Source organism: Rhinolophus sinicus, chromosome 4 (assembly GCF_057876585.1).
Source record: "Rhinolophus sinicus isolate RSI-liver-muscle chromosome 4, RSI-T2T, whole genome shotgun sequence".
NCBI classification, from domain to species: Eukaryota; Metazoa; Chordata; class Mammalia; order Chiroptera; family Rhinolophidae; genus Rhinolophus; species Rhinolophus sinicus.
Window position 1 is genome coordinate 12,094,610 of NC_142504.1, and position 26,666 is coordinate 12,121,275.

At 35.3% G+C, this 26,666-nt stretch overlaps 1 protein-coding gene across 5 annotated transcripts in view; it reads right to left on the minus strand.

The window, feature by feature from the left end:
* Positions 1-1,855: 1,855 nt before the first annotated feature.
* The window catches only part of ZNRF2 (zinc and ring finger 2), a 79,200-nt gene continuing 54,389 nt past the window's right edge, over positions 1,856-26,666 (minus strand). Inside the window, exons 3-5 of one of the 5 annotated variants that reach the window (XM_074340941.2) lie at positions 18,851-18,956; positions 13,215-13,290; positions 7,701-7,839 (exon numbers count right to left, since the gene is read on the minus strand). In XM_074340941.2, the coding sequence (XP_074197042.1) occupies positions 13,233-13,290; positions 18,851-18,956 (164 nt within the window). In that variant the 3' untranslated portion in view covers positions 7,701-7,839; positions 13,215-13,232. Of the gene's footprint in view, positions 7,840-13,210; positions 13,291-18,850; positions 18,957-24,893; positions 25,076-26,666 lie in introns of those variants that run through there. The other 4 variants (XM_019726189.3, XM_074340939.2, XM_074340942.2 and 1 more) reach the window with 4 other exon arrangements.

Genomic DNA, 26,666 nt, shown 5'->3' on the forward strand with positions numbered 1-26,666 from the left:
CTCAAATCTTAAATCATGCACTGATATTTATGAATATAAAGGGTTTTTTTGTTTTTATATTTTAGGACCATTCCGTTATGTGTTACATTTCTATTATTCTCATAGGCTTTGCGTTGTTAGAATTCCTGGTCTAGAAAGTTCTAAGTTATATGCAGGAGCACCTTTGAACCAATTTGGAGAAACTTGTGAAAGCTTGAATTGGTGTTCCCATGGATATGTATTAGATTATGTGATTTGTGGGGAGAAGTAACTCCTTGATCTAATCTAACACGAGGATATCCCCGTTTCTCCTGCTTCTCCAGGAACTAATGTAAGTTCACCAGCCCTCATTTTCCATCCTTCGCTAAACAATGAAGATCATGATGCACCATCGCAACCTGCGTCTTCCAGGGACTCACAAACCCCGTTGGTCCTCCTCTTGCCCAGCCTAGCACACCCATCCCAACAGCAGCTTCCATCAGGACTCATCCTTCCTGTCTGTCTACCTCTACGAAGTCTCTGCTTCCAAGAGTAGCTTTCTTCTGTTCTGAAGGTCTCTATTGTCATTGCTTTAGATTTGCCTCTCATCGTCTGCGAAGGCTGGTATGATAGGAAGGGTATGGGACAAATGAACCAGAGAGAATCTCAAGAATGCTTCAGAGGGCATCTCAGCATTTCACTAAGCAAAAATGGGAAAGCATGGCCCTGCTGCAACAGGCATCTGAAGTGAAGGGGCAGGGGGAGGTGAGGGGGCTCCTGGCAGAGGTCCAACTCAACCAAGCTAGATGTCATTAAACTAACTCAGTGCACCCTACTTATCATGCACTTACTGACTCTTCTAACAGCGTCAACAACAATTGTGTCTAGACACCTCTTGAACCCTAACAGCCACACACATACACTTTACTTTCTCACAACTTGCCAACTATTTCTGTCCGGCTTCTCTCTGAAGGCTCTGCCTCCCATTTAAGATCCAATTCCTTCATGTCAGAATTGGTATTCTTTATCTCTGGTTCTCCAGCAGATACTTCTGGCACAATCACTTTTCCCCAGGTAAAGATATTCTGTCTTTAAGATCTAACCCTTGAAGATGTGGAAAAGGTATAACTGGGAGTTGTTCTGGTATTGTCTTTCATCTCTTAACATCTAAATAACTACCAGGATGAGTAAATTCTTCTCCTAAAGTTCTTCCATCTTTGCTTTCTCTATAGTCATTGCTTTAGTTTTGCCCCCTCATCATCTTGCCTGAATTACCATAAATTTCCTAAGAGGCATCTCTGCCTGTAGTCTCATCCCTCTCTACTCTGAAGGGTAAATTTGATTGTCTTTTTCCTGCTTAAAATCCTTCCATCATAGTTTAGCACATACATCTCTTCATGATTTTGTCACTTGCTTACCTCTCTAGATATAGCAAATCTCCAAGAGTGGCATGCTTGTACGAGCTATGCTTTCTGCCTTGGGAATACCTTCCCCAAACCTCCCACTCCACATGCCCTTTTATCACTATCTCCTAGAACTATGATCTATTTGTTCTTGAAGACTTACTCATTCTTTTGCCCCGTGAGTTTAACGGCCCCCCTTACCGCCCACAACCCCCTGTGTATGTCTATCACAGCATTTATCACTTTCTTATATGCTCATTTAGTTATGTGCTTCACTCATTAAAGATCAGGTTCTTAGAGGTCAGCTACCTTTGATTTACATATTCTTGGTCCCTAGCAGTCCATAGGATCAAGTAGTGCTTCATATATAATTGTCGAACTCGTAAATCTCTCGATTTTAGCAAGAGGGAAGCTCAGAACCCACATGTCCTGTTATACTTAGGCTTCTTAAACACATCAGTTAAGGTCTAAGGCATTAGTCCTACACCTCAGGACTGGAGAGAATAACCAAAATTATTTATTCAGTTGGGCACAAATATTCTTATTATGATAACCATTAACATTAGTAGGTGTTTACTCTGTGTCTGGTGCACACATGTACCTTCCCATTCAATCCTCATGACAACCCGGAGGTTGGCATCAGTATTACCTCTTTTTATAGGCAAGGGTGAGGCCCAGAGAAGTGAAGCATCTTGCCCAGTGTCACAGAGATGGCGAAACGGGCAGTCTGAGTCCTGACAGAATCCACGTTCTTATTAACCTCTATGCAACAACACGCAATACCTCTTACATCATGAAAATTGTGCTTCAAATATGAATTATTCCACTTTTAAAAATATAACGGAAAGTTAATAAATACAACCTAAATTTTAAGTTATGATGACGCACCGACAGGCCAGCTCTCCCCAAAATGTAATAGCTCTCCAATCATATTTCAATTACAAAATTTACAAGTAGGTTTTACATTAGAAATTTCAAAGTATATTTTTACATATGGTTAAAGTAATGAAGAAAGAGCTCTTTTATCCATTAATACCATAAACAGTCATCTCTTAAGCAATTACAAAATTTTAACTAATACTTTTAGATTCCATTTTGTGGTAATGGGTATACAAAAATAGATAAAGAAGCTGTGACATCAGTTAACTCATGGTAACCGTTCAGCACTGAGATAATTCCATTTCACTGTAATGTACTGTCAACTTCTAGACATAAAGGTAGAAATGACAAATTTCCTTGAAAGCATTCATCTCTTATATTCTACTTCTAAATAATGGGATAATTTGGCAAGATCATTTGGAAGTTTTATTTATTAAAAATATCAATAATGAATTGTTCCATTTTAGTTAAGAACATACTGATACAAGTTGTTCCTAATACATTTTCTGTATTTCTTGTGATTGATGCTTTTGAGACCTTATTTAACAGAAAAATACTTTCTAATAGAGGAAATTAAACGGCATTACAGAAGAGTTGTGGAAACTGTGAGCAAAGCAATAGAGGCAAATATCTATTACTACCTTGATTTTCAAACAATGAAATTCACATAGTCATTGCAAAGAACTAAAATGTAATGGACAGCTGTAATAATAAAATCAGTACCATCATAAAATTCCACAACTTCTTTTCTATCTCCCTATAGAGCCTGCTAACTGTATTATATGCACACAGGTGCTCAAAATGCTACTGACTAATAATGAAACCTTTTCAAGATGCTGGCACCAGGTTCACTGGGAACAGGGGACCAGCAGAACTCTAAGTTTATACACATAAGTCATCAATCTCAGCATACCAAATCAAAAAGGCAGGCACGAGAAGGTAGGAATAGGAGAAATCAGTCACTCCGATTCTATCCTGACAGGTGCCTCACCGTCCAGGGCAGAGCTAAGAGTTACAGTGTTGGTTAATAGATACTACAATACCACTTTTAAAAATTTCATTTATTTCTGGGATGTGAGTTTATGCATGCTGCTCTTTGCCTCTCTAGAAAACAACAATCTATCTTATTATTAGCCACTGTTCTAACATTAATGATGGCTTAAATATCTGAAAATATACAAACTCCCTAAGGATTTTCAACTAAAATTAAATATTGACATATCTGGTTTTCTTCAATGCATTTTACTTTCCATAGAAAATCACCTGACTTAAAAATGCAGGTATTTCCCATTCAATACAGGAATTCTGTGATTTAAAAAGAACATTCAGTTTCCTACCTTAAGCACAGCATTCACAGAATATGGTACTCAAAGTTTTATCTGGGCAAGCCATTACCAAAAAAGTTTTCCCAGCAGTTCCTGAATCAGAATCACTACAAGTAGCAACTTCCTCTAAAGAAAACCAAGCAGCAATTTAGTTTCAGGATGAAAAGATCTCAGTAGAGATGAAAAGTAGACAGTGAAACAGATAACTACTGTTATTCACAAAATAGCAAAGAAAACATTAGAAGTTACATATTTCAGAAAAAAAGGGGAACAGGCCAAAGACAAAATATTGGCATGCTAGAATTTTTTTTTTTTTAACTTAGAAACAATCTGTACAAGAACAAGGGACACCTCACATTTAACCACCCATTGTCACTATGTACTGAGTTTACCTCAGGATAAATCAAATTGCAAGGAAATGGCCCAGATGAACTAGACTTCCTGTAACTAACAAACTATACTCATATTAAATAAGCAACATTTACCTCTATAGTTTTACAAAGTTCCCAATAACTGGGTTTATATGGAAACTTCCTCTGAGAAAGAATAAGATGATTTAGCTATTATTATACTGCAAAATGTAGATGTCAATCAGATGGTAAATTCAATTATTCTTGAATTTCAAAAGAGTTTCATGCTTTGTTCAACTGTAGCTTATTGTTAGGAAATTTCCCTTTTTCCACTATCCAAGTTAGCAAATAAAATCAGGTACTATTTACATTGAATTTACAATCTTTTTCATTTAAAGGAATAGCCCTAGGCCTTGCTATATTAATTTAAATGACTGCTCTCAAAAGTCACTAAACCCAAATTTGGAAAGTAAAATAAGCTTTGAAAAGAAATCTGCCATTTTCATTAACTCATTTAAACTGAAATCTTTTCAAAATACATACTGCAATTATGCTGAGGTGCTCCTCAGGCATTTTTGGGCTATATTCCAGTAATGTTTTGTGGGTAAAAACTGATATAATTGTGTAACATTTAAAAGAAACATAAGACTTCTACTAAGAAACCAAAACCATTATATACAGAGGGTGTCAAAAAAATGTATACACATTTTAAGGAAAAAACTATTAAAATTATAATACTCAATATAAACCGATAACAAAAGATGAATACAAGTCCTGTTTGACTTCTGCAATTACAAGAGATGCTCAAAGTGGTTACCATCAGCGTCCAGACACTTCTGATCACCACGAACTACTGCTTGAGCAACGTTGACTAAAGTGTCCTCTTCCATATATTTTTTTGGCACCCCCGATAGTGTGCAGCAGTTAACAACATGACTTTTTAAATGCTGTTTCCACCACTAAAAAATCAGCTATAGGAACCATCATTTATATGTCAATCACAGGCAGTGCTCTTAAAATCTATGTTTGATTTATATAACCAGATCTGAAGAACACAGATTAGGACTATTCTTACTTAGTCTATTTCTCTGGCAAAGAGTCAAAAGTAAGACAAAATGATTTTGCTATTTCTTGTATATTCTGGGGGGGAAAAGCCACATCAAAGTAAGATGAGGAGTCAAAATTGGCAATAAATCCATAATGAAGTGGCACTAAAGTGAAATTTCAGAACATACCGCTTTCTATATTTGCAAATGTGATCTTATTTGAAAACAAGTATTTACAAAGATTCTAGAAAGCTGTAACCAACTTGATAACTTAGGCTTTCAATCTTTCGTCTCCATATTCAGTTGTCAGTAGTTTCAGCTATATATTTAAACATCTAACGTGACTTTATGTCCTACTTACACTATTCGGTGTCCACACATAGATTTACAAATATTTTAAGTGATATTATGCAGAATATTACTTATAATATTCCCCAGAATGGCAATTTTGAATAAAAACTGGAGCATCTGGGCTTTAAAAGCATTTTTTTTTCAATGTCTCAGTTCTTCTTTTTAGGAAATCATTGGTGGAGACTGAATTTAAAGTAAAAAAATGCTAACTTTTGCAAATTTTAATAAAAAAGGGATTGCTATAAACACAATTAAGTAAATACTGTCCTAGACAAATATAATAATCAAATAGCACTCGACACTGACAGACACTGAACTGTCTTTTAAACCACAGGAGCTTCTACTGCAGCAGCTGCAGCACAGAACCTATGACAAAGAATAAGACTGAGAGGATAAAGAAGGAAAAGTGAACTTAAGCCAATACATTGTAAAAGTCAATGAGTGTATCATAGCAGAAAATCAACTTCCAGAAGAACATCAACAGTGACCTATCACAGCTATACATTTCTTCCTTTAAGAATGGAAGACAACAAAATAACATTATACCAGTAGTAGAAAAAAATGAATTATTCACATTTTAAGGTTTTTCCTGGGGTTGGTGGGGGTGTTGTATGTTTGAAAGCCTACAAAATTGAAAATGTGAAATAAAATTAATTCATGTTAAGATTTGAGGATAACATAAGAAGTTTAAGGAAAGGGTATTTTCCTTGAGGGAAAAATATTTTCCATAACTGGTTTAAAAAGCACCCATGAAACTGTGCTGTCAGCAGTCACAATGGAGGTTTGGGATTCTTTTATCAATTGCAGCATAACAAAAGGCATTTCACAGCATAACTTTAGGGAAAATGTTATCTGGTCTAGAATCACACAGAAAGCAACTAAAAACTATTTTAATTGTTTATAACACACAAATTTTTTCCGGGTAGCAGCAGTTGCTCCTGTACGTGCCCTTTAAAACAAACAAACAAACAAAACAGAAGCAATAGAGTAGAGAAAAAATTTGAGAAGAACAAGAGCAGCAGCATTAAACAGGAAAGCAAATACTTAAATACATGATAGTAAAGAAAGCTTAAAATAAGGAAACAGTACTTTGCAACTTTCAATTATACTGAGTAAAGTGCACTGCTTAAATGTTCACTGATAACATTTTTCCCTGTGTTGAAAACATGAATCTACTTATTGGTATTTTTGATATTAAAAAAAAAGAGGACATTCACTATTGTAGGCCTGATAGCTCTCTTCCAGTATTTTTTAACCATTCAGATATATTTTGTGGGAATATTTATTCACATAATTTTGCGTAATACATTTCTTTCTACACGAGACTAAATTTAAAAGTTTCATAATATTTTCAATTACAGTAATAACACAATAAATTATAATTAACAAAGTCTTCATATCTGCTTTAAAAAATCATTTATCAAACGCTAACCTCCAGATTATCTGGAAAATTAAAGATGCAAGTTACTATAAATCTGGCATCCTAATTAAATTCTGATTTTTAAAAGTATATAAAAGTCCCTCAAATGATTCCAAGTTCCATTCAAGAAAACTTTATTTTACCCTTTTCATAAGTTATTAAGTTTACAACCTGCTAAAGCATTTTACCCAAATGTGGGAAACTGCCTGGAGACGCAAAGCACAATAAAATAATTACATGAAAAGAACAAACAAAAATACCCGTTAAAACAAAGTTATTGTAGCTGGCAGCACTTAAAATTGGTAATTCGTATTTTTTTTAAAGTTGCATAGCTGCAAGATGACTCATTGCTGATTAACCGTTGAGCAGTTTATTTAAGAGGAAACAATATACTTAACAAATTGTAATTCAGTGGACAATCCTAGATTTAATTAATTAAAATGTAATTATGTAACCTGATTTACTCTGGACTGCATTCTGATAATGTTAAACCTTTAATTTAAAATACTAACATAGTTTGTCTTTCCTATGTAAAAATCGACTTTCCACTGTTGGGAAAAAAATGGAAGAACTTGAGATCATGGTCTACATTCAGAGAATGTTTTACTGCTTGATTACATTTCTTGGTTTCACATTTAAGACTTTAATTTATAAGAATTAAATTATATGCTCTTCAATTTAAGAATAGATGAAAGCAGAAACATCATGTTGGGGAAAATAAAGAAACCCCAAACAAAAAACAAAACAAATCAAAATACTAGCTGTGCAGCTCTAGAGAACTTAATAAAAAGTAAATCAACGTTTAAATCAGTGACTTTGGCTTCTGCAGACAGAATGTTTACCAGTGTTACTACGTGGACGACTAGTGAGGGATGTGCAGCATTTTCAAAATCCCTGTGTCCTCACGTGCATGTTTGGTGCACTGAGCTCTGTGGCAAATGTCCTTGCTCCAGCAGGAGTTTTTCCCTGTATGATTGTCCATCTCTGCACTGACTGAGTCTCATAGATCTCAGATTTCTGGCTGAGTAATGCCTGTGTTTTTTGTTTTTCCAGAGACAGATCCTCACATCCTCTTGGTTTTCAAGCATCTTGAAAATAGAAGAAAACCTGTGTAAAAGCAGATACATTTTATTTAAGCAGTGGTCCATAATAGTAATACAAACCAAAACACAACACCCATTTCCCCATGAACAGTGCTTTAGTTACAGTAAATTTTCATGCACTTATTATTCTAAAAACTCATAAAATTAGTGTTCTGCAGCAGAATAGATCAAGGACACAGGACCAATAAAAGCTTAAAATAGTCAAAAAATAGTCACTACATAACAATTACATTTTGATGTAATTGTTTTGGGGCACCACCAAATCATTCCCCCTTCACAATCAAGACTATACCAGAGTACAGAACACACACACCCAATACCCCAACTTACTAATCTCTCCCCCAATAATTCAAGACCTCAAATTAAAAATAGTAAATAATTTTGTAACTAATCGAGTCCTTAGATATTCATGGATCTCTATTTATTTGGGGCTACTAAACACGTATGCTGACAAATATTAGAAATGCTGCATTGGTGCTACATGTTGCCTTTAAAAAAAGTTTTAACATACTGAATCCTCTTGAAACCCATACCCGGTTAATTTGGTACAGCAAGAGAGATAAGAGGAATTTATCATATGACAGACAAGAGCAGTAAGAACAGAAGCAAATATGTGAAAGGTCAAGATATTTTGTGTCTATACATTCTTAAAATCATTCAAGAACCATAGAAACTGATTTTCATTTACACTTCTAAGGGCAGCTGCCACCAAACTCAGGCCCTAGATATAAAAATACAGAAAAAGATAACACTGATATAGCAGGTAAGGAAACTGAAATGCTCTTTAAGATCAACAGACATGCATATTGCCTATGAGATGAGCTGCATGTTCCATACCCATCTCATAAGCTCACTGTGAACACTAAAGGAAAAATTTAGCTGATTAGACCAAGAAATCAAAAATTTTATACCCTAAAATCCCAACTCACACACAAAAAAGTTTTTTGACTCTAAAAGATAAATTTTACCTACAGGTGAAGGATTTTGACATATTACTCTGGTACATAAAATGCTAAGATAAAAATTTTGTTTTATTTGCGTTGGTTCTTATTCACATCGTTTATTCGCAGAGCACTTCTCTTAAAACGCTTCTGTAACTTTAGCCTGTTTTACTTTATTGGCCCAGACATAAGGTGATGTTGAAGACATTCCAAAGCATGCTCCTTTTTAAAAAACCTTTTCACAGTGAAATAAAAACATATGTACACATATGCTCAAAGTTCCACTCCATCACCACTTGTCACTTACACAGCTATATTACCCCAATTCATACTGCAAATGTGTCAAGGTCCGATCTGAATACCCTCAACAGTAAAAGGTGCACGAGCTGACAGCCCTAGTGCTCCACAAGCCTCCTCTTATTATGACAGAGGCCTCACTTAATGTTGCATTTCTTATTTCAGTTGCTATAGCTGCTACGGAGTTACACGCACGCAGACCTCATTTTATTGTGCTCTGCTTTAGTGCACTTCAGATACCGTGTCTTTTACAAACTGAAGGTTGGTGGCAACCCTGCATGGAGCCAGTCTATCAGCGCCCTGTTTTCCAACAGCATTTGCTCACCTCTTGTCTCTAGGTCACATTTTGGTAATTCTTCCAATATTTCAAACTTTTTCATTATTATTGCATTTGTTATGGTGACCTGTCATCAGTGACCTTTGATGGCACTATTGTAATTGTTTTGGGGCACCACCAACTGCGCTCATATGAAGACAATGAACTTCATCTATAGATGTGTGTGTTCTGACTGCTCCACCAACTGGCCGTTGCCCGGTCTCTCTTCCTCTCCTAGGGCCTTGCTATTCCCTGAGACACAACAATATTGCAATTCGGCCCATTAATAACCCCTACAGTGGCCTCTACGTGTTCAAGTGAAAAGAAGATGAAGCACATCTCACTTTAAATCAAAAGCTGGAGATGATCAGGTTTAGTGGGAAAGGCATGTTGAAAGCTGATGGGCTGAAAGCTAGGCTTTTGCGCCAAACAGCTGAGTTGTGAACGCAAAAGGAAAGTTCTTGAGGAAATTAAAAGTGCTACTCTAGTGAACACATGAATGGCAAGAAAGTGAAAGAGCCTTATTGCTGATATGGAGAAAGTTTTGCTGGTCTGGATAGAAGATCAAACGAGCCACAACATTCCTTTACGCCAAAGCCTAATCCACAGCAAGGCCCTAACTCTCTTCAACTCTATGAAGGCTGAGAGGAAAGGAAGCTGCAGAAGAAAAGTTGGAAGCCAGCAGAGCTTGGTTCATGAGGTTTAAGGAAATAAACTGTAACGTAAAAGTGCAAGGTGAAGCAGCAAGTGCTGATGGAGAAGCTGCAGCAATTTATCCAGAAGCCCTAGCTAAGATAATTAATGAAGGTGGCAGCAACAGCAATAGATTTGCAATGTAGACGAAATCGCCTTCCATTGGAAGAAGAGGCCATCTAGGACTTTCACAGCTAGAGAGGAGTCAAGACGTGGCTTCAAAGCTTCAGAGGACAGGCTAACTCTCTTATTAGGGGCTACAATAACTGGCGACTTGAAGTTCCATCCAAGGCTCATTTACCATCTGAAAATCTTAAGGCCCTTAAGAATCATGCTAAATCTACTCTGCGTGTGCTCCACAGATGCAAAGGCTGGATGACAGCACATCTGTTTACAATATGGTTAATTGAGTATTTTAAGCCCACTATTGAGACTTACTGCTCAGGAAAAAACGTTCCTTTCAAAATATTACTGCTCACTGACAATGCGCCTGGTCACCCAAGAGCTCTGATGGAGATGGACAACGAGATCAATCTTGTTTCCACGCCTGCTAACAACATCCATTCTGCAACCCAAGGATCAAGGAGTAAGTCTGACTTTCAAGTCTCATTATTGAAGAAATACATTTTGTAAGGCCACAGCTGCCATCGTCATCTCTGATGAATCTGGGCAAAATGAATTGAAAACCTTCTGGAAAGGATTCACCATTCTAGATGCCACTAAGAACATTTGTGATTCATGGGAAGAGGTCAAAATATAAACATTAACAGGAGTTTGTAAGAAGTTGATCCCAACCCTCATGGATGACTTTGAGGGGTTCACGACTTCAGGGGAGGAAGTCACTGCAGATGTGGTGGAAACAGCAAGAGAACTAGAATTAGAAGCGGGGCCTGAAGCCATGACTGACTTGCTGATCTCAGGATAAAACTTTAATGGATGAGGAGTTGCTGCTCGTGGATGAGCAAAGAAAGTGGTTTCTAGAGACGGAATCTACTGCTGGTGAGGAAGCTGTGAAGACTGTTGAAATGACAACAAAGGATGGAGAATGTTACGTAATTTAGTTGATAAAGCGGTGGCGGGGTTTGAGAGGATCGACTCCAATTTTGAAAGAAGTTCTACTGTGGGGACAATGCTATCAAATAGCATCGCCTGCTGCAGAGAAATTGTTCATGAAAGGACGAGTCAACCGGAGCAGCAAACTTCACTGTTGTCTTATTTTAAGAAACTGCCACAGCCACCCAGCCTTCAGCAACCACCACCCTGATTGGTCAGCAGCCATCGACGGAGGCGAGACCTCCAGCAGCAAAAAGATTATTGTGACTCACTGAAGGCTCCGATGATGGTTAGCAATGTTTGGCAACACAGTGTTTTTTAATTAAGGTATGTACCTTGTTTTATAGACATAATCCTATTGTACAGTTAACAGACTACAGTACTGTGTAAACATCACTTTTATGTGCACTGGGAAACCAAAAATTTCTTGCGACCGCTTTCCTGCGACATTTGTCTTACTGTGGTGGTCTGGAGCCGAGCCTGAGCAATCTCCAGAGTACACCTGTATCTCAAATCTCCTTTGTCAACATTCTAACCGGCTGCGACCAAATGGTCCTTAAGAGCAACAGAAGCCCTTGAATGTATTTATCACCTCAACAGCGCGAATTTAAGACCAGGATTTATTGAAATAAAAGGAAATGGGAGGACAGCTCAGGACTGGACCTCAGTTCCCTGTCTCCAGTCTTAGCCATTCAGAAGATTGTCGTCCGTAACTGTCTTGAGTCTCTGAACATAAAGACTCTAACTCCTTCTGAAACAACTGCAGGATTGGCTAAAATGCTCTGCTTTGATGTAAAACCTCCATGTTTTCTTTCATTTCTGTAAGTCTTCTCATAAAAAGCTTTTCAGATATATAAGATAGCTATCAACTATTTTTTCAAAGCTAAATGATGCCAATTAATGGACTTCATGGAATACAGAAAAAGGCAAGACTCAAGCGAGGCTACCATTCAATTCACTAAATGTTTTCAGATAATGCAGAATCATGACTAAACTAAATCAGCAAAGCAAATTCTGTATTTGGTTTAAAATTTAATTTATTAATATTTTTTGGCCTACTACCAGGGGTGCCAAAAAAAAACAAAAAGTATACACATTTTAAGCGATGTTAACACTGTGATCAGCGTTGCTCAAGCAGTAGTTCGCCGTCACCAGAAGTGTCTGGACACTGATGGTAACCACTTTGAGCACCTCTTGTAATTGGAGAAGTGAAACGTAACTTGTATTCATCTTTTGTTATCGGTACATATTAATAGTTTTTTCCTTTCTTAAAATGTGTATACATTTTTTTGGCACCCTCTGTATACAGATAGGGACTATATTACATTATATCATATGCTAAGAATACAAAGGTAAAAGATTAAGTTGAATGAATGAATCCATGATGTAACTTTTTGAAGAAAATGCTCCTGCCTAATAACAACAAAATAGCTGAGAACACCATCTTTGGAACCAGAATGCCTGGGTTCAAATCCCAGATCTACCAAGGAACTAGCTATGTGACCTTGACAAGGCAGGTGTCTTAACCTTTCTATAACCTAATTTCCTCATCTGCATATTGAGAGTAGTAAGTGTACTGAGCTCAAGGGGTTGTTACAACACTTATGAGAATTATAATATTATACTGCATGATCTAACAACATACCTGGAAAATTATGGATAAGAGCATGGAGCTTGATTCTGTTCCTTCACTGCAGGACCTCACACTGCTGGTGCAACCTGCTTCTTAAACTCACGGAATTTAATTACTCTGACCCTCAGGTTACTCGTTGGTAAAATGGGGTCATGATGTGTATGTACCCCATGGTTTTTAAGTATTAAACTAAAATCAAATAAGCTAATGTGTTTTAAAGTACCAAGAACGTAGAAATTACTCAATATATGATTCTTTTCAGGAATCAAGAAAGTTGTTTTTATGTATCCTTTAATGTGAGTTTATTATCTATAGTAGCCTAACACAGTGTCTGGAACACACACGCCTCAATGAATAAATGAATGAATAAAAATGGTGGGTGACAATGTATAATTCAGACAACACTTTAAAAAGCAGTTAAAACGGAAAAATGGAGAATTACCTACAAAACAGGAAGCTGATGCTTAATCTGAAGGGTGCTCAGGGCAAGATCTATTTACTTCAAACCATTCATCTATGCAGCTAGAAAAGAATAAAACCAGAAAAAGTGAAACACCTATGTTTAATTATTTATATCATGACAGCCATAATAAAAACGCTTACTTCCTGACTTTAATATATCTTTGCAAAAGAAAAATTAAACATTTTAAATGATAATATTTGGCACACATAAGTAAAAGATAAAGATAAGTGTTTATTATATTCTGATTATTCTAAGCAGTTAAGGAAATAATCTTTGCAAAATTATGCTGTAACATACTTTCAAGTTTAAACAACAATCATTACCACAAGAGAATCTAAAGAACTACCGCTTTACCAATATTCAAAATTAAATGACAAATCTGGAAAGATATGTCTCTTTAAAATAGTTATTCACTTATGCAAATATCAACCTGTTCATGCCACCTATCGATGTAATAAAAAAAACTTTTAAATGTTAATTCTTGATAATATTGCATCACATTTTAAAAGACCATAGTTATGAATATTAAATACATTTTTAATTCTATGCTATCCTGCAATACATATAGATACAAATAGGTATATCATCGTCCATTTGCATTTATAAAGTATTTCACAATTTTATTAGAAGTTAAATATTAGGGTGCATCTAATTAGCCTCATGTAGATCTGAACTGTTCACTGCAGTCGCTACGTGCCACATGTGGTTATTTGAATTTAAATTCACTCATTTTAAATAAAGGAAAAATGCAGTTCGTTCCTCAGTCACATGAGCCACATTTCAAATGCTCAACAGCCACATGGCTAATGGATGCTCTGCTAGACAGTCCAGACACAGAACATTTCCACCACTGCAGAAAGCTCTGTCTCACTGTGATAAATGATAAATTCAAGGCCTTGAAAAGGTTAAGTAACTTGCCCAACAGCTAGGAAGTTGCCCAAGCAGGATTCAAACTGTTCAACATTCTCACTGTTGACACATGTCAAGTTTGCATGTATCACAAAGCAACAAGGCTTGGCTAATATGGTGAAGGGCAAAGTTCATATTTATCATTCTCGGGTCCTGGCAGGATGGTTTGGTAGGTAAAAATGATGGACAAAATTAAAAAGAAAAAAGGTAAAGTGTCTCATCCACATGATATTCTTTCAAATATGTGAAACAATTTTTGTTGCCATTAGGATTTTTGTTGTCTAAATAAACATGTCCAAATTGGCTTAAGATGTTTTCAGCCGGCTCTCTGCTACTCACTTGGCTCTAGAGGTCCCCTGGTCTGCCAGAACACCTCTTAAAACAAAGTACTGAGAACTCAACAAAACACTCCAGATACATTAACAATTCACAGTACATCAAACAGTACCTATATGACCAAAACTGGGTGCGTCTTACTTTAGAGCCAGGTAATTTTGGCTCATCTTCAGAAAGTAATCACTTAAAACCCCAGGTTCGTCTTGCATAAATTACTACATATCAACCCACATTATTTAAATATTATATTCCCTCCTCCTAACTCCAGCAGGAAATCACTATCCTGAATTTGGTGCTTTTCATTCTTAGGCATTTTCTTACTCTGTAACTGTATGTGTACACATTCCAAAACAACATATAGTATTGTTTTGATCTTTTCAATTTTATATAAATGCCACTGTAATGTATGCTTTTTCTAACTGCTTTTTCAAAATCAATTTAAGATTTGCAATTGTTAATAAGTAAGGCTCTGGTTTTTACATCTGCGTTGTGTACAATATTCTAATATATAAGCATATTACAATTTATGTATCCATTCTTTTACTAATGGACACTTTCAAGGATGCTATGAACATTCTCATACATGCCGTATATGCCTTCGTGTGGCGTTACCCAGAGTGTGGTCCACAGACGTGCTAATCCACGAGCTGTTCATCACCAGTCCTCAGTGAGACAAGGGGTTTGAGCCGAAATACACAGTAACTTTGCCATTAAACACACTGTTTTAATTGATTTTTTAAAATCATTGTAAGACTTTCTCAATGAAGACAGCATTGTAGTGATTTCCAGTCTGACGCAAGCTTCTTTATCTCGCCCTGGACCTGCACGTTGAGCAACTGCACTGTCCTAGAACACAAGACCAAGGATTCCCCCAGGGCATATATCTAGGAGTGGAATTACTGAGTTGTAGGACATGTACAGTTGTAGGATAGCTGTACAGAGCTATTTGCCAAGTATACCAAGTTTTATTTTTATGTTTACTGGCCATTTGGGGTTCCTTTTTTCTGAACTATTAACAATTTTTTGCCAAATTTTCTATTTTGATTTGTCTTTTTAAAAATAGATTTGTAGGAAGTTATTATCCAGATATTTCAGCGTAATATAATATGTATTTTTTTGATAAACATTTTTTCCTACAAAATCGTACACTGAAAGTAACAGGGCTTATGGGGGAAAAAACAGGGTAAAGGCAGACCAAGGAAACAATACAACCTGGAACTAGAACAAAGATGTGTTTGTTCCAAATAAATAAAGTGCCACTGTAAATATAGGATTTGTTTTAAAAGGGTGAAGTTAGCTTGACATCAAGAGGATTAAGAAAGAATTGATAAACTGGGTCATGAAGACAAAAGCCAATGCACAAAATTTGAGGACAACTATGAAGCAGGCAAGCCCTTGCCAAATAGAGCCCAGAGCCTAACTGAACTGGGTGTAAGAATGTTCGAGTATCTTTCCACGGCTTGTTTCCCTGTATGCTTCCATTTGAGGGAACAAAACATTGTGCTGAGAAATACTCCGTATGAACCAGGAAGACCGTGTCATTCTTTATATTGTCACCATGTTCCCAATTACCAATTGCAATGAACTGACTGCATTCTAGAAAGTTGCTGAAGAAGAGTGCTGTTTCAGATACCAAACCTTTGCTGATAATGTGTATTGGAAAAAACTCTCAGTCTAGTTTTCTAGTTTTTCACAGTATTATGATGGAAGAAAGTTCTAAATTTTAATATAGTCAAATTTATCAACTTTTTAGGTTTTTATGGGGAAGCGGGAGTGTACTTTAGCTCCCTCCCCTCCAAATTCCTTACCAAGAAGTCAAGAACATTTTGCTATATTCTTTCCAACACTTTTGATTTTGGTTTCTGTAGGCAAATGTTTAGTCAATCTGGAATTGATTCTCATTTCAAATGTCAGATAGGGATTCGATTGTTTTTTCTTATCAATAACCAATTGATCCCAGCACCATTCAATGAACAGTTCATTCTTTCTGTACTATACTGTAATACCACCTCTGGCAAATCAATTTTTTCATTTATTCATTTATTTACTAAACACTTATATAGCACATTATGTGCCTATACTTTCTAAAATTTAACCCATTTAAAATTTCTTAATAACTCTCTGAGGTTGCTATTTTTGTCTCATTTTATAGACAGAGGGAAAGAAAAACAAAGTAACTTGACCAAGATCATACAGTGACATCATGGTGGGTCTGGGATTCGAATCTTGGGAGTCTTGAGCCCTGCAGCCCATCCTCTTACCCGGGATCTGCCTCTCCATAGGTCTGAGCAGGCGTGTTATGGACTCTATTCGGTCCCACTGGCCCCCCTCTGTCCTTTCTCCTTTGTCTTAATATTCACAGTCTTGTAATCAATTGTACAGGACAAGTCCCTCCAGCATGGTATTCCATCTTTTTCTACTTTTGGGGGAATTTATGATTGTTAACATGGTGTTCTTTGGATGTCTGGTAGAACTTGCTGTCAAGCTGTCTTTGTAGGCCTGTTTTTAGGTTGTTATTTTTAACATTTGTTGTTTTTCAAAGTTAGTCTTAATAACTACTTGTAATTGTTATTAGTTGATTCAGGTTTTCTATTTCCTTTTGAATCACTTTTTGATAACATATTTTTAAGGAAACTGCCCATTCAGTTTAATATTTTTAAATTAGAGATTACAAAATTTTTCACAGAATTTCCCAACTATTTTTAATTTCTGTCATGTTTGAAGTTATGTGTTCCTTTTCATTCTTATGCTATTTATTTTTTTCTTCTGGGGACAATTCTGCCAGAGATTTTCCTATTTTACTAGTCATTTCAAAGAACCAATTTTTGACTGTTGATCTCAAGGTCAGAATTTTTCATTTCATTATTTTCTTCTATGATCTGTATTATTTTCTTCCATTTTCATTGTGGTTTTTTGTGTTGTGATTTTTCTAATTTCTAAATAAAAACTTGGCTTATAGATTGCCAGTCTTTCTTTACACTCTAACACAAACCTTCTGAGGATAACTCTAGAAAAATGTCAAAAAGGTTTTAATTATTATACTTTCCAACGACGAGTATTTTCTAAGTTCCATTATACTTTCTTCTTTGATCCACAAGTTACTTACAAGCATATGTTAAAATTATTTATCTTTCATTACTGACATCTAATAGTGGTCCAGAACAGTTTTTTGTGTAGTAACAATTCTCCGTGGTTTGTTAAGACTTCATTAATGGCCTAGTACACAATCAGTTTTTATAATACTTCACGTGTGCCTGAAAAGAAAACGTACTCTCTAATTGCTGGTTGCAGTCACTCACACACACACACACACACACACACACACACACACACACACACCCCATTAGATCAAACCTGTTAACTATACTCAACTTTTCTAGGTCTTGCCTCATTTTGTGTGTCTGCTTGACTGAATGAGAAATGGGCTGAAATTTCCCATTATGATGAATTTGCAATTTTTTCTGACACTTCTATAAATATTTTACTTTGAGACTATGTTTTTATGTACATAAAAATTTGAATTCTATATACTTTTATCATATCATACTAATAAAACCTTTTGAAACAAAGTTCATTTTGTCTGATACTAATTTAGCTTTGTCAGTTTTCCTTTAGTTAAAATTTGCCTGGATATAGTTTTCTATTCCTTTACTCTCATATTTTTCCATATCCTTATGTTTAAGTGTGTTGCTAATTATTAACAGCCTATCCCAATCTTTCAATATGTTTTTGACTAGTGAGTTTGTTCTATTTAGCGTTATTATAATTACTGATACTGGATTTATTTTTCTTTATTTTGTACTATTTTCGGTTTTTCTCTATACTTTCTCCCACCCCTGTCTCTTGCTTTTAAATGAAGTTCCACCTTATTCCTTTTATTGGTTTGAAAGTTATAGTTTTCTATTCTTTTTTGGTTAACTTAAATTTTTTTTTTATTTAAAATTTTTCCTCTGTTGCTTTGAAACCAAGAGTACTTTATGAGAAACCAGATAGGCTTCGCAGTTAAACAGAACTGGCTGGAATCTCAGCTCTTCCATTTACTAGCCACGTGACGTTGGAGAGATTTCCTATGGTCCCTCAGCTTATTTCCTCAATTGTGAAATGAGATTATTACAATGATTACATAAGATAACCTACCGAAGAAGCTATGGACAACACCTGGGTCATAGTAAATTCTGAACAAATCAACTTTTGGATGCAAACAGATGTGGGCTTAAATCTTAGTTCTAGCAGGAAAAAAAGGCATTAGTTTTTAAGATAATGGGGAGAGGGAGTTTCAATGAAGAAGAAACTGTTCAGCCCTAACTACAATGTCTGAAACTTTGAGAAAGACCTTTTACTCTAATACCAACTTGATTAACAGAATAAACTTACCCTTTATGATATATGCATAGACAGGGCAGTCGTGCTATCGTATCTCCCTGCTGCAATTCTTCAAGGCATATTGCACATTCCCCAGCATCTTTACTCAGGACATCCTCTGAGGAAAGAGAAAATGAATTCAGGACAATAAACCTGAATGGAGAATTATGTGAATGTTAATTTGTAAAGAGTGGTGACTAGCATATTTTGTCAGAAACACATAAAATTCAGCACCTGTATTTGAAATACTATTCATCAATCAGTGAGTAATGTTTACCTTTACTTATAAATAGTGTCTCTCATTTCCATTTCACTGAGGTATTACAATAAGCAACAATAGTACAGAATCCTCCAACTTGCATAGATTTTGCTATGAAACTTTACCAGTAAGTCAGTTATTTGTCTTTTGGAATTCACTTTCTCCTACTAATCAATGTTAATTTGGTGCCCAAGATAGTTAAAAAAAAAGTTGTGTGCATGTGGCTGAAAAGACACGAAATTACTACTATAATGTTAAAAATCCTAAAATAACAAAATCGGTAAGTTAAAGAAATCACCTTGAATATGGGACTTTAAAAAATGTACTTAACTCAAGAAAATGCAAAGGTAGACAGATCAAAGCTTTTGTGTAGATTCTGAAAGGGACTTTGGAATCATGAGGGTTTCTGACACTGGATGCACCAATTCTTCTGAATTCTGTTTCATGCCGATGCTAAGTGAGGTAGCAATTAGAGTAGCTTCCAGAGCCCCTCTAGCAGTGTTTAAAATACTAATCTTTCTAAATTAAAAATTCCTTTTCTTTTTAGAAAAACAAAGGTTTCTCTATGTTTTATACTGAAATATTAAATTATACTTTATTAATGTTCAATTAACATTTTTAAAAGGATCTTGCCTAAATAGAATCAATAGCCAAATATGCTATGTTGACTCTTTAAATGAGAAATAACTAACAACATGCTATTACTGAAGAGTATGGGAAAACTAAAGGGGATACATTCTCAGTAAGTTTACAGAACAGATAGCTAAAGCAGGAACATGCGATAGGAACTTATACCACAAATAAATAAATAAATAAATTACTGTTTCTGGAAGTAAAAATCAAATAAGTGAAAGGGGAAAGACATACCAATCTCTACCTAAATGCTAAAAGACAGAACAAGACAGTTTCCCAAAATTAAGTGTTTGGTAGTCCCATACTTAGTATAAAAACCAATGAATTTAGTTGTGCACATAACTGTAACAGTTCCTTGTAGAAAAATTCATTCTATAAGTAATAGTTTCTCTTTTAGTTATTCATTTTGAGGCAGCATACTAAGGGGAAATACAGACACTATCTGGTCTATAAAAGAGAAAGTACCAGCAAACGATTTACCTGTAAGGCTGCAGGAGGGGGTAACAAGGCAACTTTCACAAAAAGGAAAGGCCTTCGCAAGAAGGATTTATGCTTTTGGAATCTAGGGAATAAGGCTGACGTGATTTTGAGCTAACTATTGGGTAGCTCACAAACTAATAGATCATAATTAGAGACTTAACCAGAGAAAGATTTCTGGACAAGTAAAGCTGGGTAAATGGAAAATGCTGCTAATAATGCCCCCCTCCCCCCCCACCCTGCGCATACCCGTCCTTCCCCCAGTTTTCTTTTCTAATCCTGAAGGTCCCACCCATTTCCCCCATTCCATCCCAAGTCTTATCTCCTTCTCTTGATCTCCATTTTTCTTTTATTATTCTAGATAGCTTTCCACAGATAGGAACCAGTTTAATGTAAAATACCTAACTAGTGATAAAGTTAACTGGAGTACAGGGACCCAAAAAATGGAGGCCACCCCAGTAGCCCTGCCCCTGTCACAAATCTCAACCTAATTCAGCCTTTACTTATGGGGAACACCTCACTGCCAAGGAAACCTAAACCCAATCACAATCCTCCCACTCAGCGTTAGCTAGCTTAGCTTATCCTACAAAATAGGACCTGCTAGGCTTAGGAAAGGCCCGACCTCCTAGCCAATCATACCCTTTCAATGTCACCTCTTCCAACACTGTATAAAATTCGCTCTTGCCCCAAACCTCTCAGGAAGTGCTTGTTAGTCCCTGTACTCCCCCAATCCCTGCACTGGTTTCTCGTGAGTAAAGAACACCAAACTCATTACTGAATTGTTTTAGTTTTGTCATTTGACACTAGGATGACAGATAGTACTGAGTACAAAAAGAAAAGCATCTGAAGGAAGCACTGAAAGATCTTAGTAAAGGTCTATAATTCCAAATAGTGTAGTATATTCTCACCACTTAGATTTTTTTCACGACAAGGGTATACCACATCATAATAAACTTCAAAAAACTAAACCATCACTTTTCACCAAGCCTTTATCAGACAGTTCACTCTCACTGCAAAAGCTCAGATACTGCCTCAAATAGCAAATGCTTAATTTTCCAGTTTGAAAGTCTTATTTCCAATGGAATTTGTCTTTGTGTGTTTAAAAACATTTTTAATTTTTGAAAATTCACTATGCAATGAGATTGCTGTCTATATGGGGGTTTCTTAGAGGATTCACCTGTCCCACCCCATATGACACTGTCTTTTCATCAGTGATTATCCATTCGTTTTATATACCACCAAATAAAAAAAATGCCTCTATTACACTATGATACAATCAATTTTAAGACGCATCTCATTTTTTATAGCTGTCAAAGTATGAAAAAGAAGGGAGTCTTAGAATTGATGGACTAGGGTATCACATTTTCCACGTTTTGGAATATATTATCAATGCATCTAGATTTAAGTCTTAATGAACCATAAAAATCTTGATTATCATAAATTAAGAAAATGAGATAGACCAGCTTTTAAAAAATGAAGTATTGCCACATTTTTGCCATAAGTCTATGTGAGATTTTTCAACACAAAATGAAAATAAGTGGAAATCCACTAAATACAGGTTCCTGAATCCATTGTTCACATACACAAAAAATAGCTGTTTTACAATACTTTTTATGTTGACCTATGACTACCAAATCTCATTTCTTTATTGCAATAGGTTTTTAAAAATCTCTGAGCTGGGAAAACTTGAATGTCTTAAAAAGCCTTGGGTTTATCCTGTTCATAAGAAAATTTATTTATTGTACAATAAAGATAAATACAATCTCCACATAATTAACAGAATGATATTTCCTTTAAGACTATAATGTTACCCTTTGTAGGTACTTAGTTTAAAAAAATATTTTTAGTTGAATCTAGAATTACCCTGTGTCCCCGAAAATAAGACCTAGATGGACAATCAGCTCTAATGCGTCTTTTGAAGCAAAAATTAATAAAGACCCAGTATTATATTGTATAAGACTGGGTCTTTATTAATTTATATATATATATATATATAAAATATATATATGTATATAAAATATTATATAAGACCGGATCTTATATTATAATAAAATAAGACTGGGTCTTATATTAATTTTTGCTCCAAAAGACACATTAGAGCTGATTGTCTGGCCTGGTCTTATTTTCAGGGAAACACGGTAAAGTCAGTAACACGGCACGGTAAACCTTATTAATGAAAAATAATCCCAATTGTATTTTCTATATTAAGAAAGGTACACCTATATACAAGAACTTCCTAAACACCTTAATTTCAATGCAGAAGCAGCCCAATATCCATTGTAAATAGCTTCTAGTGAAATGATCTTAGCTCAGAAAATCTAAAGCTAATGTTAGCATATCGCCACTGCTCAGCTCCATTTTGAAAAGCAACCCTGCATTTAAAAGACAGTTCAGTCTCACTGCAAAACCTCAGTTAATGCCTTATCAAATAGCAAATGCTTAATTTTCCAATTTCAAAGTCTTATTTCCAATAGAATCTGTCTTTGTATGTTTAAAAATATTTTTCATTTTTGAAAACTCACTGTGCAATGTTATTGTTGCCTAGCTGGGGCATTCCTAGAGTATTCACCTCTCCCACCCCATGTGACACTGTCTTTTCATTCAGTTTTGAACTTAGTAATGTGACACATTCAGAATTCAATAGGGCCTGGAAATACCACCACATTGAAGCACCTTAAGATAACTGCGAAAAGATTATTAAAAGCTTTTAGCCAATCAATGGAAAACATTCCTGACGTTGTTACCTACAGGCAATGAGGAGTCGATGCTGTAGGACCTGTCAACATTGAGAGCAGACTGCTAATGGCCAAAACGGATGTTAGGGAAGCAGAAAAGGGAACACTAATAGATTTAACTACCATAGTTGGCTAGTCTGAAGTCCCCCATCACCACCAGCACGGGTCAAATGCAGAGACACTCGAGATTGAGAACAGGAAACTAAACTGCATCGCTTTTTCAAAAGTGTTGCTGATGATCTACCTAAATATCTGGAACAGTAAAGGTTAAATCAGTACGTTATTTATCAGTCTAATTCTTTGTTTTATTCATGTGGTCTATGCATTAATTTAGATGTAGTGATACCGGAAAAGAAGAATTAAACCTGGAAGAGAGCAATACGTTTTAAGCGAAGACTGGCACCAGACTCACTTAGGTATACATTCTGTCTCAACACAGGAAAAAAAAAAAGACATATACCTGGGCCCCATCCCTAGAGATTCTGCAATATACACCTGCCTCAGAAACACAACTGCTTTCAAGGGAACAGCATATTGAAGTAGAAAGAGCGTAAGATTGAAGTTGAAAATGTAGTATGAGTTTCCATTCTCACTGTTAGCTATGTAACCTCAATATGTTGGTCACATCCTTGAATTTCCTTTCACTTTTTAAAAATATTAGTATAATAATGGCATTCGAAATACTATGGAGAATAAATTTTAAATAATTACATAAAAGACTTTATGTTATAAAAACACTATAAAATACTAGTTTTTATTATCATTATTATCAGAAAGTACTTCATGGACTTCCCCAAAAACAAAGTTAGTCATTTTTCTATTTCTTTTTCTCTCCCTTCTGGTATTCTAGTTCCAACTTTACACAATGTCATAAATAATCCCTTGGCTACCAGAAACTTCCACAGAATACTCCTGACCTAGCCATTTCTAGAGACCTATTATAATTTCCAGGCTGGCAACGATTCCACACAAATGACACTGCCTAATTAATTTTTAAATGTTTTGGCTTCATTCTATATTTAAAAGTATTATAAATGTCCACTCTGTTACATGCTTTTACATGTATTTATGTCTTTTATTAATCTTACGAGGTAACTGATGTTACCTCCATTTTACAGATAAGAAAACTAGGCTTCAAAGAAGTTAAGTAATTTACCAGAAATTACTAAACTAGTAAGTCCTGGGGTCAGGATTCATATTTAGGCTAAGCCCTTGGCCTTTTTACTACGGTATGAATTTTGATATAAGAAACAACTTCACTCTTAGTAAGACAGCATAAATACTAAAACAAATGAATGGTTTTAGGCAACTTCAAGTTTGAAATATTCAAGATGGGGGTGGCTATCTTACTTAGAGGAAATAGCTCAAGACTAGTCATAGGTTTTATGTTCTGGAGTTATTAAACTGTTATAAAAACTGGTATCAGAAATGAGCTTGCACTTTACTACTTCCTTCCTTCTATTGGATAGGACAATGGCCTGTCCAGTAGAATTTTCTGTGATGTCAAACAGTCTCTTATCTGTGCTGGCCAAAATGGTAGCTATTAGCCACTTATGGTCTGCAAAGCACACTTGAAATGTGCCTACTGCAATTGAGGAACTATAAACATTATAAATTTTAAATTTTATTTAATTTTAGTAAAATATGAAACCTTAAAATATATAGTAGATAAGAAACATACATTCATAAACTAATTAAAAACTTCTGTAAATTGATTTCACACATAGCGTCAAGCTCTTAATTTGCATTACCCAAAGAAATTATTTAAAATCCGAGCAGCCAAATATGCAAAATTAAAATATTTAGCAAGTACAAGCACATATCCATATGGTTATTACAGATCAAGACAACATGAAAAAAAGCAGACAGCCAAAATCCTTTTCGAAAAAAAAGAAAGAAAAACAACAAATAAAACCAAATTTGTTAGAGGCAGCCAGAAAAACTCCATGCGAAAATTTCATAATCATCACAACTTTATTTTTAGATCAAGCATCCAAACAGGTGATCTTTTCAGCAAAATACAATGCCAAGCACTATTATGGATCAGGCGTTTTACCTGAAGACTTATTTTTTGTTCTTGAACCCTCAATGATAGCAGTAGAAAACAAAAGCAGCTGAAATGTGAAATAATCCCTAGAAAAATCAAGAATTAAAAGAATTCCAACATTAGTAAGAAGCAATTACTCAAAGAATGGAAAATCTGGGCTCACAAGGTTTGTTAATAAATACTTTCAGATGTAAAGTTATCTCTAATGGACTTAAAAGAAATGAACATTAATATTCTAGGTTATAGATCCATGAGCTGTTACTGTACTCAAATATTTTAAAAGGAATTAGAAATGATACTTAACAGGGAAATTGCCATTTTTACTATAAGACAAATATCAATAAAAACATGGGAACAGCCTTTATTAAACTGTCTAAAACTCAAAGTTCCTAGTCGGTGTCAGCTTTTATCTTTTTAGACACTTACTCTGATTTGACCAGGAATTGCTGGCTTCCTCTGCCCAGATGCCACTCACAATTACTGCATCGACACTTTCTTTAGTTTAAATGTAACTGAAAATTGACTAAACACATAGCCACCTTTCATCTGCATTGTTAGAAACTTGATTTAAAATTAAGACTAATTCTTCAAAAGGAGATAGAAGTTGTGATGCTTCTGATGACTTTTAAGGAAAAATGTGTACTCTTGGGAATATTATATTAATAGAAATCGACATTTGGTGCCTTCTCTAAGAAAATGTAAGTAAAGTAAAATGGAACCCAAACTATAAACTCTAAAGAGTAAAATATACAAAAGGAACACTTAATACTTATAGATTTAACTTCCTTGGACCTTTTTGTTCCTAACTTGCCTACAAAAAAGTTAACTCAGGGTTAAATATTTTATAAAATTAGGTACCTGACAAGCTGCCAAAAGTCATACAAATTACATTACACAAAGACATTATTACATTACCAAATTATTCCCCATCTTCAAACCAAATTTTAAGGTAACTCTCCTATGCCCCCTCCCTGTCACAAATCAACAATAAGCCAAAATTTAAAACCAATTATGCACACTGATTTGCTACACCCTACGCAAATATTTTCCTACACATTAAAAGGTAAATATATATATATAAAATATATATATATATATATATATATATATATATATATATATATATACTGCTGAATATATACAAAAATAGAATTAAGATACACTCTGAACTAAACTTAAGTTTCAGGTACATTTTTGTTTTGACTAACTGCTGAGAGAACAACATCAGTCCTAAAAAAACCCACAAAAGCTGAATTACTCTTAACAGCAACAAAAAATGAGCCAAGCAATCTGGATAATACGATGTAGCAAACATAAACAAACAAACAAAAAAGTGTTACTTATATAGACAGTTCTAGGTTCAAATTTCAACTCTTCAATTTATTTAGGAAGACAACAGGGATAACAATAGCTACTTCAGACTGTAGTGGTAAAAATTAAATAAGATACTTGTTAAATGTCTAGCACCATACACGGCAAGGAGCAGGTATGTTCTGGTGACCAGCTATGTGATTTTGTCAAGAAAGGACTCTTCCTCTGAGTTTGTTTTCTCCAATCTAAAGAAATGATGAAACCTGCTCTACCTGTCTCTTAAGATCGCTGTGAAGATGTAACGAGATAATGCCAATGGAAGGCAGTTTCGTGGCAAAAGAAGAAAGGTTTGTGGATCACGCACAA